The following is a 13,884-nucleotide window of genomic DNA, read 5'->3' on the forward strand; positions in this document are numbered from 1 at the left end:
AGATACTAACGTTCTACCAGGTAACCACTCATTGAAATACCACTTACAACAGCTGCCGCACAAGCAACCTACTCCTCACTGACAACATGAAAACAAATCATCTCTTGGTGAGCCCACTCTGGGGGTCTAAGCTCTTATTAGTTACTGCTACTCACAGTGCAGCACTAGAACACTTCTGCAGCCAGAACCCAGCCACTGCTCCAATCACTTGTTGCCTGCACTTTGTGTAAATATCGTGTTCTGGTGCCTCTTGGCTACGCAAATAGTACATACATAAATGCATATACATATATCTAGCAAATGATTCCATATGGGCCTTATACCTTGCCCAAAACATAAAACTCACAGGATTGCCAGTCAGGATTCAGACCTGCTAAAAAGATGGAACTGACAAGTAACACAGTGACGCTTCCATCCCAATTTCATGAGTGTGAGAAAGTAGCCTCTTCCTAGCATGGTTACCCCAACTTTTGGCCTGTTTGGAAGTGTGTGTCAGTGTGTTTTTACTGTGTCACTGGGATCCTGATAGTCAGAACCCTAGTGCTCATAGTGAAAACCCTATATGTCAGTGTGTTTTGCCTGTCTCACTGAGATCCTGCTAGCCAGGACCCCAGTGCTCATAGTTTGTGGCTTAATGTGTGTACTGTCAGTAGTGCTTAAATGTGTCACTGAGGCTCTGCTAACCAGAACCTCAGTACTTATGCTCTCTCTGCTTTTAAATTTGTCACTATAGGCTAGTGACTTCATTTACCAATTTCAATTGTCACACTGGACCCCCCTTATAAGCCCCTTATATGGTACCCAGGTACTCAGGGCATTGGGATCCAGGAGATCCTTATGGGCTGCAGCATAAGGAGCTCAGACAAACCCTTTCACAGGACTGCCACTGCAGCCTGCGTGAAATAGTGCATACATTATTTCACAGCCATTTTCACTGCACTTAAGTAACTTATAAGTCACCTATATGTCTTACCCTCACTTGCTGAAGGTTAGGTGCAAAGTTACTAAGGGGGTTATTCTAACTTTGGAGGAGTGTTAATCCGTCCCAAAAGTGACGGTAAAATGACGGATATACCACCAGCCGTATTACGAGTTCCATAGGATATAATGGACTCGTAATACGGCTGGTGGTAAATCCGTCACTTTTCCGTCACTTTTGGGACGGATTAACACCTCCTCCAAAGTTAGAATAACCTCCTAAGTGTGAGGGCACCCTTGCACTAGCAAAGGAGTCCCCCACATAGGTCAGGGCCATTTCCCGGGACTTTGTGAGTGCTGGGACGCCATTACACTCGTGCACTACATATAGGTCAATACCTATATGTAGCTCCACAATGGTAACTCCGAATATGGCCATGTAACATGTCTATGATAATGGAATTGTCCCCTCGTTCCAAATCTGGTATTGGGGAGCCAATTCCATGCATCCTGGGGGCTCCAGCATGGATCCCCAGTACTACCAAACCAGCTCTCTGAGGCTTGCACTGCAGCTACAGCAGCTGCCACCTCACAGACAGGGTTCTGCCCTCCTGGGGTCTGAGCAGCTCAGTCCCAGGAAAGCAGAACAAAGCATTCCCTCTTAGAGCAGGGTGTTACACCCTCTCCCTTTGGAAATAGGTGTTACAGGCTGGGGAGGGGTAGCCTCCCCAAGCCTCTGGAAATACTTTGAAGGGCACAGATGGTGCCCTCCTTGCATAAGCCAGTCTACAACATTTCAGGGACCCCTTGCTCCCTGCTCTGGCGCGAAACTGGACAAAGGAAAGGGGAGTGACCACTCCCCTGTCCATCACCACCCTAGGGGTGGTGCCCAGAGCTCCTCCAGTGTGTCCCAGACTTCAGCCATCTTGCTATGCAAGGTATGGGGGCACTCTGGAGGGCTCTAAGTGGCCAGTGCCAGCAGGTGACGTCAGAGACCCCTCCTGATAGGTCCATACCTAATAAGGTAGCCAATCCCCCTCTCAGGGCTATTTAGGGTCTCTCCTGTGGGTTCTATTCAGATTCTGCTTGCAAGTTTCCTTCAGGAATCCTCTGCAACAACTTCATCATCCTCTGACCTCGGATCCAAGCCTGCTCCAAATACCACTGTAACTGCAACAATGTATCCACAAGAGATACTTTTCTTCAGCAAACTCAGCTCCAAGTTAGCAACTGCAACAGTTTCCACGGTGTGCATGCTTTGAGTACTCCCTGTCTTCATCCTGCACCAGAAGGACTGAAGAAATCTCCTGTGGGGTGACGGAGTCACTCCCCTTTTCCAAGAGGTACCTTCCAAGATGACGACCGGTACCCTTGGACTCCTCTTACTGCAACAAGCGTGCTCCTAAGGACACAGAGGGTCAACATCATCTACAAACACTGTCCTAATGTCCTGCTGACACAATTTGGAGGAGGTAGGACCTTGCCTTCCCAGAGATCAATGGTACCTCTTTGTACTGTGTGTTCTTCACCTCCTGAGGCATCTGTGCACTATTTGCAAAATTCCTTCATGCACAGCCTGGCCCAGGTCCCTAGCACTCAATCCTGTGACGCTCAACTTGCTGAGTTGTTCTCCGGCTGCGTGGGACCTTCCTTTGTTGTGCTGCATCAATGCCATTTGCACCTCCATTGTCCCTGTGTCCCAGGCCTCCTGGGGTTGATGGCTGGAATCCTGAGGGCTCTCTAAAGTGCTGAGAGCCCCCTCTTCCTTCTCACAAAGAGTTGAGTCCCCCAGAACCCGCCTGAGTCCATCCAGCACCATTTTGTTGCAAAATGCACTTTTGACGTAGCCAAGGCTTGTTGGTGACTTCCAGCACAAATCATGTCTGCAATGATCTTCACGTTGTGGGACATCCTTTGCATCATGCAGGAGCCCACTGGCATCTTCCTAGGGTGCATTTCTGCAGTCTTTGACTAACCATGGACTCTTCTTTTGCACCCTCTTCTGGGTTGGCAGTGGCTCCTGTCCTTCCTCGAACTTCTTTCGACTTCTGGACTTGGTCCCCTTCTTTTGCAGGTCTTCAGGTCCAGGAATCCAGCAGTTGTTCTTTGTAGACTTGGTTGGTTGCTGCATAATCCCAATCACGACGTGAAGTGTGTCCTAAGGAAACTTGCAGTACTTTACTCCTGCTTTTCTGGGCTCTGGGGTGGGGTAATTTACTTACCTTTACTGTATTCTTACTCTCCCAGTGATTCTGCACACACTACACTTGCCTAGAGGGGAATTCGTTATTCACATTCCACTTTCTCAGTATATGGTTTCTGTTGCCCCTGGACCTATTTTCTCCCAATGCAATCTATAGCATTTCCTATTGTTTGCATTGTTCTATGACTATTTACTTGTCTAATTTTGGTGTCTAGTGTATATATTGTGTATAATACTTACGTCCAGAAGGAGTATTGTCTCTTAGATGTTTTTGGTACTGTTTCCCCCAAATACATACCTTTATTTTTCGTAACACTGAGTATTGTCTTTACTTGTGTATAAGTACTGTGTAACTATAAGTGGAACTGCAGGAGCTTTGCATGTCTCCTACTTCAGCCTAAGCTGCTCTGATATAGCTACCTCTATCAGCCTAAGCTGCTAGAACACTACTACATTTCACTAATAAGGCATAACTGGACCTGGTATAAGGTGTAAGTACCCAAGGTACCCACTACAAACCAGGCCAGCCTCCTACAAAGAGGGATTACCAGGATCCTTCATCATCCTTGATCTCATGGCAGCGTACAAAATTCTGTCACCTGCAGAGATAACAGTAGCAGAGGATAGGGCAACCCAATAATCCCTCAGGAGACTGCAAACAACTATGTAAAAAAGCTAGGACTCGTGAAGAAATAATCACACAGTTGGTGGCTTAGTAAATACAATATCCAATGCAACCCTTCAATACATGATGCATTTAAACAGTTATATTCATAATTCATCAAAAACCATATGAGCAAGGCATACTTCAAGTGCAAAGAGTGAAATATGTGTTTATTTGACAATACTCCAAATCTTTTGAGGGTCTAGAAACAGCACCAGCCTACTATCATGAAGGGTCACAGTAATATTTGTATGTCCCAATTGTGACCTTTGACAGTGTGTCGAACTCTCAACATAATCACAGTAATTTCAGAAGGCATCCTCGGAAACATTTTTGTTGCAGAAGACTTACAGTCCATTCATAAGAGTGTGTAGTCAATATATCGCCTTTCAGTATCCAGGTATCTGAGTAGTGCAGGAGACCATTGTCAGGACAAAGTGTCAAATATAACTCATATTAGAAACCCCTAAATACAACTTCTGTCAGATATTTCAATAGAAAAGAAAAACAACCATGGTTAAATTCCTGTTACGCAATACATCAATGTATCTCAAAATGTCTTGAAACTTTCATAATTCAAAGTGAGGTCATGAAAGATTCTTGTTATTGTTCGGTTTTCTTCTATGATGGGAGAAAAAGGCAAATAACTTTGCCACAGTCAATAGAGATAACAAGCAACGTCCAGGAATGGGCCCTCCACTTTCTCGTCAATCATACCCAGCAAATATGAAAGGAAAAGGAATTTTGCCATTCATTCTTGATGAGGATACTTGCAGGATCCTTCACAGGGCCCAGATCAGGGGCATAGCTACAATTGGTGCAGTGGGTGAAGTTGCACATGGGCCCAGAGTCCTGAGGTTCCCAAAGAGCCCTGATAATTTCTGTATTTTACCACATCAACAGCAATCAAAGGGACATTTTCCTTACTTGCACCAGGGCCCTGGCACCATGCTACACTAGAGTCCTAGATGTCTCTGTTACATCAATTTCTACCTACACCTTCCATCCAAAGTGGAGAAACTGCATCATCTGCAATTGCAGATGTACTCAAATTACTTTTAAGTCCATCTCTGGCTAGGGGGGTGGAATGGGCTTAGAGATCAAGGCTATCAAGGAATGTAAAAGAATGTTTCAATTATATTTTACACTGGATAAAAGACAATTGTCTTTGCCTGGATGGTTTCAAAACAAGGACTGCTCCTTTTAGGCAGGTCAAATAGCACACATATTTCCGTTTGCAAACACTGAATGGGACCCACTGTTTTCAATAAACTAAATAAGAATCATTGGGTCTTAAGGTTCTGGATTTAACATAGCAACAGCATGCTTGGGTGCTGACACCACACATCTTGAGTGACAGCTTTCTTTAGGAGAGCTAGGTTTAATGATGCTTACAGCCATTGTCTTATGGTAAACCTGGAGAATTTCCAAACAAAAAAGTGGGGATTGTGCAGAAGGTTAGTGACCAGTGCCAGGCAAAATGTAAAAGTAATGCAGATTGGTGGCTCTCTGCCTCCTTGTAAAACAACTTGTGTTCCAATAAGCATTATGTATTGGAATGCAGGCACATGCAAAGAAAAGGTTTTGTCATGCATATAAAAAACACGCGTGCTCTCAGAGAATCAGAAGTGGTGCAGTTTGACTTATTAGCTTTTAAAAAATATCCTGCTTAACTTTTGCTTCTATGATGCAAGCCCAAAATGCAACTTGTTATGAAGTTATGCATTGCCACCTTACAGCCCTGGTGGTTTAATAAATCTGGAGTAAGGCAATGCAGCTCAAATCACTGTGTTGCATTATTTGCTACAGGGAGCAAGGAGGCATTCCATTGGTTTTGCATGGGTGTTCGCCCACAACTTCCAGGATTTTGACACATTCTCATATTTATCCGAAGTGTAGGCCTGGGAGTGAGCCAAAATGCTCTGCCTTTCCAAGTGAGGCGTAACGAGGTGAAATGTCTTTCTTTCTCCTCATTTTTCCCTTTTGCTATGTGTGCTGCATTTTGCAGTACACATGCAAAGAGGAAAACGCTTAGGGTATCGTTTTTGTGCAGGAAGGTAATCCTTCCTGCACAAAAATAATCCTCCTTACAATGCAGGCCCCCTTGCATAATTTTGCAAAGGTACCTGTGTTGGTGCTAGGTAGCCCAAACTGTGCCAGAGCAGGGACAAAGGCAGGACTGTGCTATATTCTTTTACAAACAGTGCATTCCTGCCCTTTTCCTGTCACACAGCGCCCCATAGCAAGGTGACTTGCGGTGCTGCACTCCGTGACTTAGCCATAAGTATGGCCCTAAATACTTATGGAAAATTCTGCCAAAACTACACCACTGCTCTGGCTACAAAGGCCAAACCTGACCGAAATATAGCAATAATACTGCGCAGCGCCCACACAGCCCTGAAGCCTTCAAGAGAGAAAATGCCTTTTCAAAACAGCACACTCTTTAAAGGAAACCATTGTGTATTATTTGTTTTGGTCATTAAAACTAGTAAACATTTTGCAGCCTAACAAATTCATCACCATAATCTGCTTACTTGACAGAATTGTGGTTAGTGCTTACATTGTAAAAACACATTAGTGCTATGGCCCGAGGTTTCCCTGTGGGTGCAGAATACAAAGGCTGCTGTGTCTTGATTCCAATGTATGCCTCTTTCTTCCAGAACTTCCTGTTTCTTTATATCCCCCTTACAGTTTCTTTATCATCTCTGCTTTCTCCCTTTGTTACACATTTTGTATATTTCTCTTCCTCCTTCTTTCACACATTTCTGTCTCTCTCGGTTTCTGGATCAAAGTTTGATGATGAAAAAATAAGAATGTGTCCCAAAAATAAATTCAGGTGCCCACCTCTGGCACTGACTATTCTATGGGTTCATAGATCTTTGCTGTACTACAATGAGTTATTTCCAGTCTTCAATGCCTCATTGTCCCAAAGGAAAAGTAAAACACTTCAGCTTGCACAAATGAAAAAGGTTACATTTGAGATGTTATTAAAATGTAAGATTTTTTCCTTCGTGCTTATCATTTTAAGTATAGCCACAGGCAGCTGAAGATCAAGCTTTTTATAGCCAACGCTGCAGTGTCTTTAAAATATAGCTATCAAAAGAAAACAAAATTAATATTTATACTGATGGAACTTCAATATAAAAATTGCCCTGGGAGTGCAAAAGGCATTTTCATGATGAAACTGCTGAACTACGTGGGAGCACAGACACTGCTTACTGGATGTATGCGCGCACCCTATCGTGATGCTGGATAATTGTACATCTCCATTACAATGCACATAACAAAAACACACCAGAAGAAACCAGACCTGTTGGATTTGCCAGTGCTTGCTTTAAAGAAATCACTTTTGGGGAAATGCACCACTAGGAGAAGAAGGGCACTTGAAATATATAGAATGGATTTCATTGCCCTGTTCTTCCTCACCTGCTGAGGAGTAGGTTCTCCCCCGCGATTGGTTAGCCGGCTCAGAATACTCCTTTCGGACATTTGAAGGCGGGCAGCAACAGGTGGTATCCTGGACAACATTGAGGGAAGGCGGGTCACATCTGCTTTCATATCGCTCAGCAACTCTTCCAACTGGTTTAAAACTGTAAAGGGATTCAATGCATAGTCAGTTTATATGCTGTGTTTGATGAGTTCTGAAAAGAATGCTCACATTAAATTGACTGACATAATTGACTGCAAACTCCCAAACAGATTATGAAATCAGTGCCTCCAAAAAGAGCGATAAGAAGGTTATCTATATTGAGAACATGAACATGTAGGATAAAAAATCTGAAGGTAAATTAAAAGGGTACACTTTGTACATGAATCCCGCACACACACGTCCTAACAAATGCAACGATTATTTACTTATTTCAGTTACTAATCAATAATTTAAGAAAATGTTTAAAAATGCAATACAATCAAGAGACAATACTATCGAAAATCGGAATACTGCAGCAATTCTTCAGTAACAGTAAGCTACAGAACAGTTTGATTCACAATGCATTGCTCATGACCTCACATATGACATCAAGCATGACTTCACAAATGATATAACTGAAATTACTGTGTACATCAATTATCACATCAGGAGAAATCACGAACTATATATGATACAGTCATAGGTAAGCTACATTATCATTGGCTGCAAACAAATGTCCTCAAACACACTTTGTATGAAATAAAACCGCCTGTAATTCCAAAGTCAGTGAAAAGGGGACATTACACAGATTACGTATAAAAGCGATGAACCACTTAGGGTGTGTACCATTTTGCATTAGCTCTTCCCTGCCTCCCTCCTAGTCCAACAGTACGGGAAGCACAGATGGGAAGTGTAGTAATAGAGGATGAGGTAAGGGATCACCAGCCTATTGTGAATTTGTTTTACAGTACCATGGGAGAATGCTATTCTCATTTCTCCTGCCGTATAAAATTTGAGCAGCAGCGTTGAAGATCCTGGGAAGGGTGGACATCTTCACCACCACCATCCACCGCAGCAGCGAGAGTTCTGTACACCAGAAACCAAACTCTGTTATTAGTGCATTTGGTAGGTAGTGGAGGTTAATCTCACTAGCCCTCGCTGGGATAGCAACCAGGTTCCAGCAGCGATATCTACTAGAGATGGGGCCCACTTCAGGAGCTTAAGCTGCTGTTCTTCCAGGTTCTACTTCCCATTAGGTAGATATTAAAAATATGTTGACAATCCCTTAGTTCTTCTATCACCTGGGGCAGTGAGGCAGCAGGGGCAGATAAAGATAGCATCTGTGAACATGGTGTGTTTGGTGACCTATGATCCAACCTTTATTCCCTTGATGAGGTTAAGTCTGATTTTCTGGGCCACTGGTTTCAATGCAGGGCCAGATTGGGAACCCAAAGCTGCCCTGGCAAATTTTGTCAGACCAGCCTCCATAGGTTGCTTAGCATGCAAGCCTGACCACTAAAATGGGGCTTGAGGGGTTCTACCCACAAGAAAATTTGGCTAGAGTGTCAAAAACTGTGCATTCTACAACAGATTTTTCATTATACATTCAATTGTATTAGTTTTTAAAGCATAGGGCGTGATATAGATGTTGGCAGTAATGGGTCCAATGCCACTTTTTCTATGGGCCACCCGCACGCACCCGATTTAGATGTTGGTGGTCCCATAGACTTTAATCCGCCCGAGCCCTGCTGACTCCGAGTCCCATCCGCCGTGATTGCGCCATAGGAAATAGTGGCTGACAGCGGGATTCCAGCCACACATACAGACATGCAGATTTGGATGTGCCTTACTGCCAAGCAAAATGTGGTGGTCCGACCACCACTTCTGAGTTGGTGGAATTGGGGGGAAGAGGTGAAAACTTGACCCTTTTTTCCACATTCCACTCCCATTTTCAACTTGACGCGACTGGATAACACCCTCAGTCGCAGCTGCCACTGAGCCACGGAGATAACACGACCTTCCCAATCGCTAGACACGAAGGTAGGGAACCCGCATTGGCTGTGTACTTTGGAGGGTCACTGCACATGAGCTGAGGACCACTGCAGACCTATACATGTCACAGTAATTTTTTAAAATGACTGTGACATGCATATGTTGGGGACACAAATGAGTCAGAATTGGATGGGGACACACTGGTACACAACACATATCGCACACATACATAACTGTCATTTTGGTGTGTGCATATTGCAGGGGACCTGTACCTGTCATGTTGTGTTTCAAGTTGTGTGTGTGACTCAGTACGTGTATGTGTGTGTGCAATGCAATTGGCTGGATGAGGTGGAGGTAGCAGGAGTGGGTGATATGCTTCCGTTAGTGTGTGTTCCACTTGCATATGGCTTTGATGTTGTTGTGTATGGTGTGTTGTGTTCCGTTCAACATTAAGGTGAATGTTGTTGTGTGGCAATCATTGTTGTGATGTGTGTGTGTTTGTGTAGATGGGTGTGTAGTCGTGTTGGTTGTTGTGTCACGTGTGGGTGCAGCATCAATAGTGTGTATATGTTATGTCAATGTGTGTTTGCTGCATGTACGTGTTGTGGTGGAATGACAGTGGATAATGGTGTGTATGTGGTGTGCTGTGTGTGATACAGGGGGACGCATATGGCAAAGGTGCATTGTGTCTGTGACTTACCTCTATTCCACAGTCACTGCCATTGAACAATGTTATTGGGTCTAGAGTTGTCCTCCCTCCGCCTGAAAAACACTGCCAGTACACTGCCTGCAGGACTATAACATTTAAATATGGGCGGTGGGAAGGCTAGGAAGAGCACTCCGTTGTGACGGTCGGCAGCTCAACTGCAATACATCTAAATACGATGGGTGGAACACCATCGACTTGACAGTCTTCTTAGGCCTGCCATCATGGGCGGATTGGCAGTAACACCAACAAGATCTATATGAAGCTAATAGTAACAGATGACCTTGCAGTGCACGAGGATATGGCAATCTTTATTTGGTCTCTTCAATGATTCCCTCAGCATCACCCTGTAACACTGCCTCTCATCTTTCCATAGCCCCTCTCTCACATGTATTTCACTTGTTTTATAGCACCACTCTTAATAGCCTATGGTGTTGGGGCACTATACATCACACACACATAGAGACAATGAACCATATATGTTTAAATCAGTGTATTGAAAATTTTACATAAGAAAAAGGGGACTATAAGGTGTAGGATTCACATGTCATCCATACTGGTGTGCATTTTTTCAGAGTGCTCGGTCTGGGGAAACATAAACTCAGGATTCAGAATGTAACACAGAGGTTAGTGTTGACTTTACTCATAATTTATGTCTACCCAAATAAAACCCTTTTAAGTAAACTTAGGATAATCAAAAGCTAGGAAAAACACACATTTCTAACCTGTACCATGCAGTTTGAATGCAGCTCTTTGATGTCAGTTCATAGTTCACTGTGCAAGATTATGTTTGTAACTTTTGAACTGCACAGTAACAAAAGGACTTGTGTGACAAAAGCAGTATGCCACTGAAACTGAGCATTGCACATAAAATACTGTTCTGTGATCTGCATAGTACACATTCTTTGTAGCAGACATATTAACCCTCAGTTCTACCTTAGATGACTCAAAACTGCCACTAGACAAACTCTGATCTCTCTTCAGTAGGTACATTAATCACCAGAGTTATATTGGCACTTTTATTTGTTGCCTGGAAACTGTTTGATATAGAAGGAACTCTGCGGTGCTTTTAAACCTGCTGCACTGCTACAAAACCTGGCCCCCAGTAACAATAGCGCCCCCACTCACCCTTCCAGCCTCATAGGGAAATGCCCGATGCCCGGTAAGGCAAGCTCGGCCATGTTCCAACATTAGGGCAAACAGGATGGATGAAAGTGGGCACCCGTACCTGGTGCCTCGTCTAATCTGGACCCACTGTGATTCCTGGCTATTTACCCATATTTTGCCTTTCGGTGTCTGGTGGTTCACCAGTATCAAACTGCAAAAGGATTCACAAAATCCCATTGCTTTGCTCTCTTCAAATCTCTTTATTAATTTTAATTTTGATCTTACCAGTAGTTGCAGAAGTGGATAATAACATGAAAAAGCATGACAAGAACTGAAACATTTAAACATAGCTGCAGTATAGGTAGTACATTGCTAGGAGAGGATATCAGGGATACTGAGGTGTCTCAGGGATGGGAGAACATGAGTCCAGTAAAGGGGCAGTGTATTAGTTATCACAATACAATAAACCTCAAGATCCATGTGCTTTAGTGTGTGTTGGGCTGCTGAGTATGCTAAATTACTAGAGACTTGGGAGAAATGTGTTTGTCAATAACATGCTTGTAGAAGCCCAAATAATTGTGATGCCCTACTAATGCTGGGAGCATCTCTGAGATAGAGGGGGAACTCCCATTTATCAGTATCCAATTTAGGGCTAGGTTGTGAGGTGGGACTATAGCAGAGGGTGTCTCGCAAGGGAGATTTTACGGGGATGGGGTATGGCTTGATGTTCATGAGTACATAGATAATCCAGGTAGCATGTTGCTTCCATTATAAGATTATAATATGATGGTGCATTCACGGGGCGTGTGTCATTTTTTGCCTCTATTTTTATAATGAGTGCGTCCCATATTTCACTACCACCTCTTGCTAAGCCCTTAGTCTGCAGTGTACGTGCCTCCGCCTGGGACCACTGCAGCAAGGTTTGCAGCCATTTCGTATTGTCTGAGATGCAGGACACCTTCCAGTGGGTGGCTTTGAGGCACTTGAAAGTTGTGAATGAGAGATCAGATCAATAAATCTGTGGAGATGTTTGTCTCCTTTGGCTCTCCTGCACAAACCTAGGAGGCAGGATTCCGGGTTGGGTATCAGGGCATGATTAGTTATGTCGGCTGTAGACTCGACTACCTGTTGCCAGGATTTCTGTAGGGATGGACAAACCCATAACATGTGGTAAAAAATTGCTTCAGGTGAACTACATCGTGGACATTTGGGGTCAGTTGTAGGGAACATGCTTTTAGTGCAGTGTGGGGAAAGATAGGCTTGGTGTTTGTAACAGAACCTGGGATTATGTGATATTAATTTGACAGTAGATAGGGCTGTCTACCATGACTTCTGTAACCCAGGGGTATTGAGCACCATGTCCCACCTAGCTCAAGCGCTTTCATGCCCGGGCAGTTTGTAATGTTTAAGGTATTGTATAGCATGGAAATCGCTTTCCTGGTCTCTGATGCATATAGCATCAGTGTGAGTATCTGTGATGGCTGCGGTTCTTCGTCACCATTGTGCCAGGTGTCCTGTATAAGGCGTCTTAATGCACAGTATGTTAAAAATGAGTCAGTGTGTAGGCCATTGGTATCCCTAATTTCGTCGAATGTCAATAATGTGCCCTCTGAAAAATAGTCTCCAATCGTCTCAAGCTTTGCCGACCGCCATGGGGCTATGTTGTGTTGCCCAAGTGCAGCTTGGGTCGTTGGTAAGTATGTTATTGGTATCAGTGGCGAGTACGGTATGGTAGGATGTTTTCTGTGAATATATCTATGCCAGCAGGCTCTGGCTGTGTCTGTCAGGATATTACCACGTATGAGGGGGCATGTCTTATCTGTCAGCCAGGTGTATATTGGGGTCAGGCTGAGGAGGTTGGACATGTTATTTTTTCTGACGCCTGGGGCTCTCCCATCCACAGGAGAGGCCATTGTAGTTTTGATGCTGCGATATATCATTCAAAATTGGGCATGCCAAGACTCTCTTTGTCTTGTGAGCACTGCGTCGTAGCCAGTGCCACCTGATGCCTGTCCTTCCCCCAGAGCAAACAGTTAATAAACTGTGTAGTGTTTTAAAAAAACGATCAGGGAAGGATAACTGGCTATTCCGCAAAGTAATTCAACAGTCTAGGAAGAATTAACATTTTGGTTATGGCCACCCTGCACATAGGCGACAGTGGAAGTGAGCCCCAGAAGGACAGAGAGCCTCTTAAGGATCTGATGGTGAGGTCTAAGTTGCCCCCTTCAGATCTTTTATGGAGTGATATATTTGTATTCCCAGATATTTAAAAGTGGTGTGGCACCACAGGAGGAGGTAGTCTGGGAGGGTGAGCTGCACGTCCAAAGGGACAGGCGATAAAGGAAAAATTCAAGATTTGGTTCAGTTTACTCTCAGCCCTAATTTTGTAGCGAAGGAGTCCAGTAAGGACATAACTCCTGGAATGGATGTTGTGTGGTCACATAAGTATATTAAAGCATCATCAGCATATAGGGATAGGGTGTGGTGCATATGCATCTCTGATATGCCCCAGAGTCGTGCGTTCTGTCATAGTCGGGCTGCCAGAGGTTCCATCGCTATTGCAAACAGTAAAGGGGAAAGTGGACATCTCTGTCTGGTGCCCTGATGTTAAAGGAAACTATCAGAGACAGTTTGTCCTGTCTTGACTCAGGCTTTCGGGTTAGAGTACAAAGTGTTTAACCAAGACATATCCTGTGTGGGGTTTTGTTGATAAAGTCCCAATTTAGGGTATTGAACACTTTTTCAATGTCAAGGGATATAGCCACACTGTTGCGAGTTGACCCTAGGTTACTGTGAAGGTGACGTATCAATCTCCTGATATTTAGAAAAGTGCTCCGTCCTCGTGTATCGATTGAGGAATTAATGGGAGGAGTCTGTTAGCCAGT

At 44.0% G+C, this 13,884-nt stretch overlaps 1 protein-coding gene across 4 annotated transcripts in view; it reads right to left on the reverse strand.

Annotated features, from left to right (window-relative positions):
- The window catches only part of CHD5 (chromodomain helicase DNA binding protein 5), a 981,350-nt gene that overhangs the window by 65,783 nt on the left and 901,683 nt on the right, over positions 1-13,884 (reverse strand). For all 4 annotated transcript variants that reach the window (XM_069239999.1, XM_069239998.1, XM_069239997.1 and 1 more), the window contains exon 39: positions 7,212-7,375. In XM_069239999.1, the coding sequence (XP_069096100.1) occupies positions 7,212-7,375 (164 nt within the window). The remainder of the gene's footprint in view (positions 1-7,211; positions 7,376-13,884) is intronic.

Source organism: Pleurodeles waltl, chromosome 6 (assembly GCF_031143425.1).
Source record: "Pleurodeles waltl isolate 20211129_DDA chromosome 6, aPleWal1.hap1.20221129, whole genome shotgun sequence".
NCBI classification, from domain to species: domain Eukaryota; kingdom Metazoa; phylum Chordata; class Amphibia; order Caudata; family Salamandridae; genus Pleurodeles; species Pleurodeles waltl.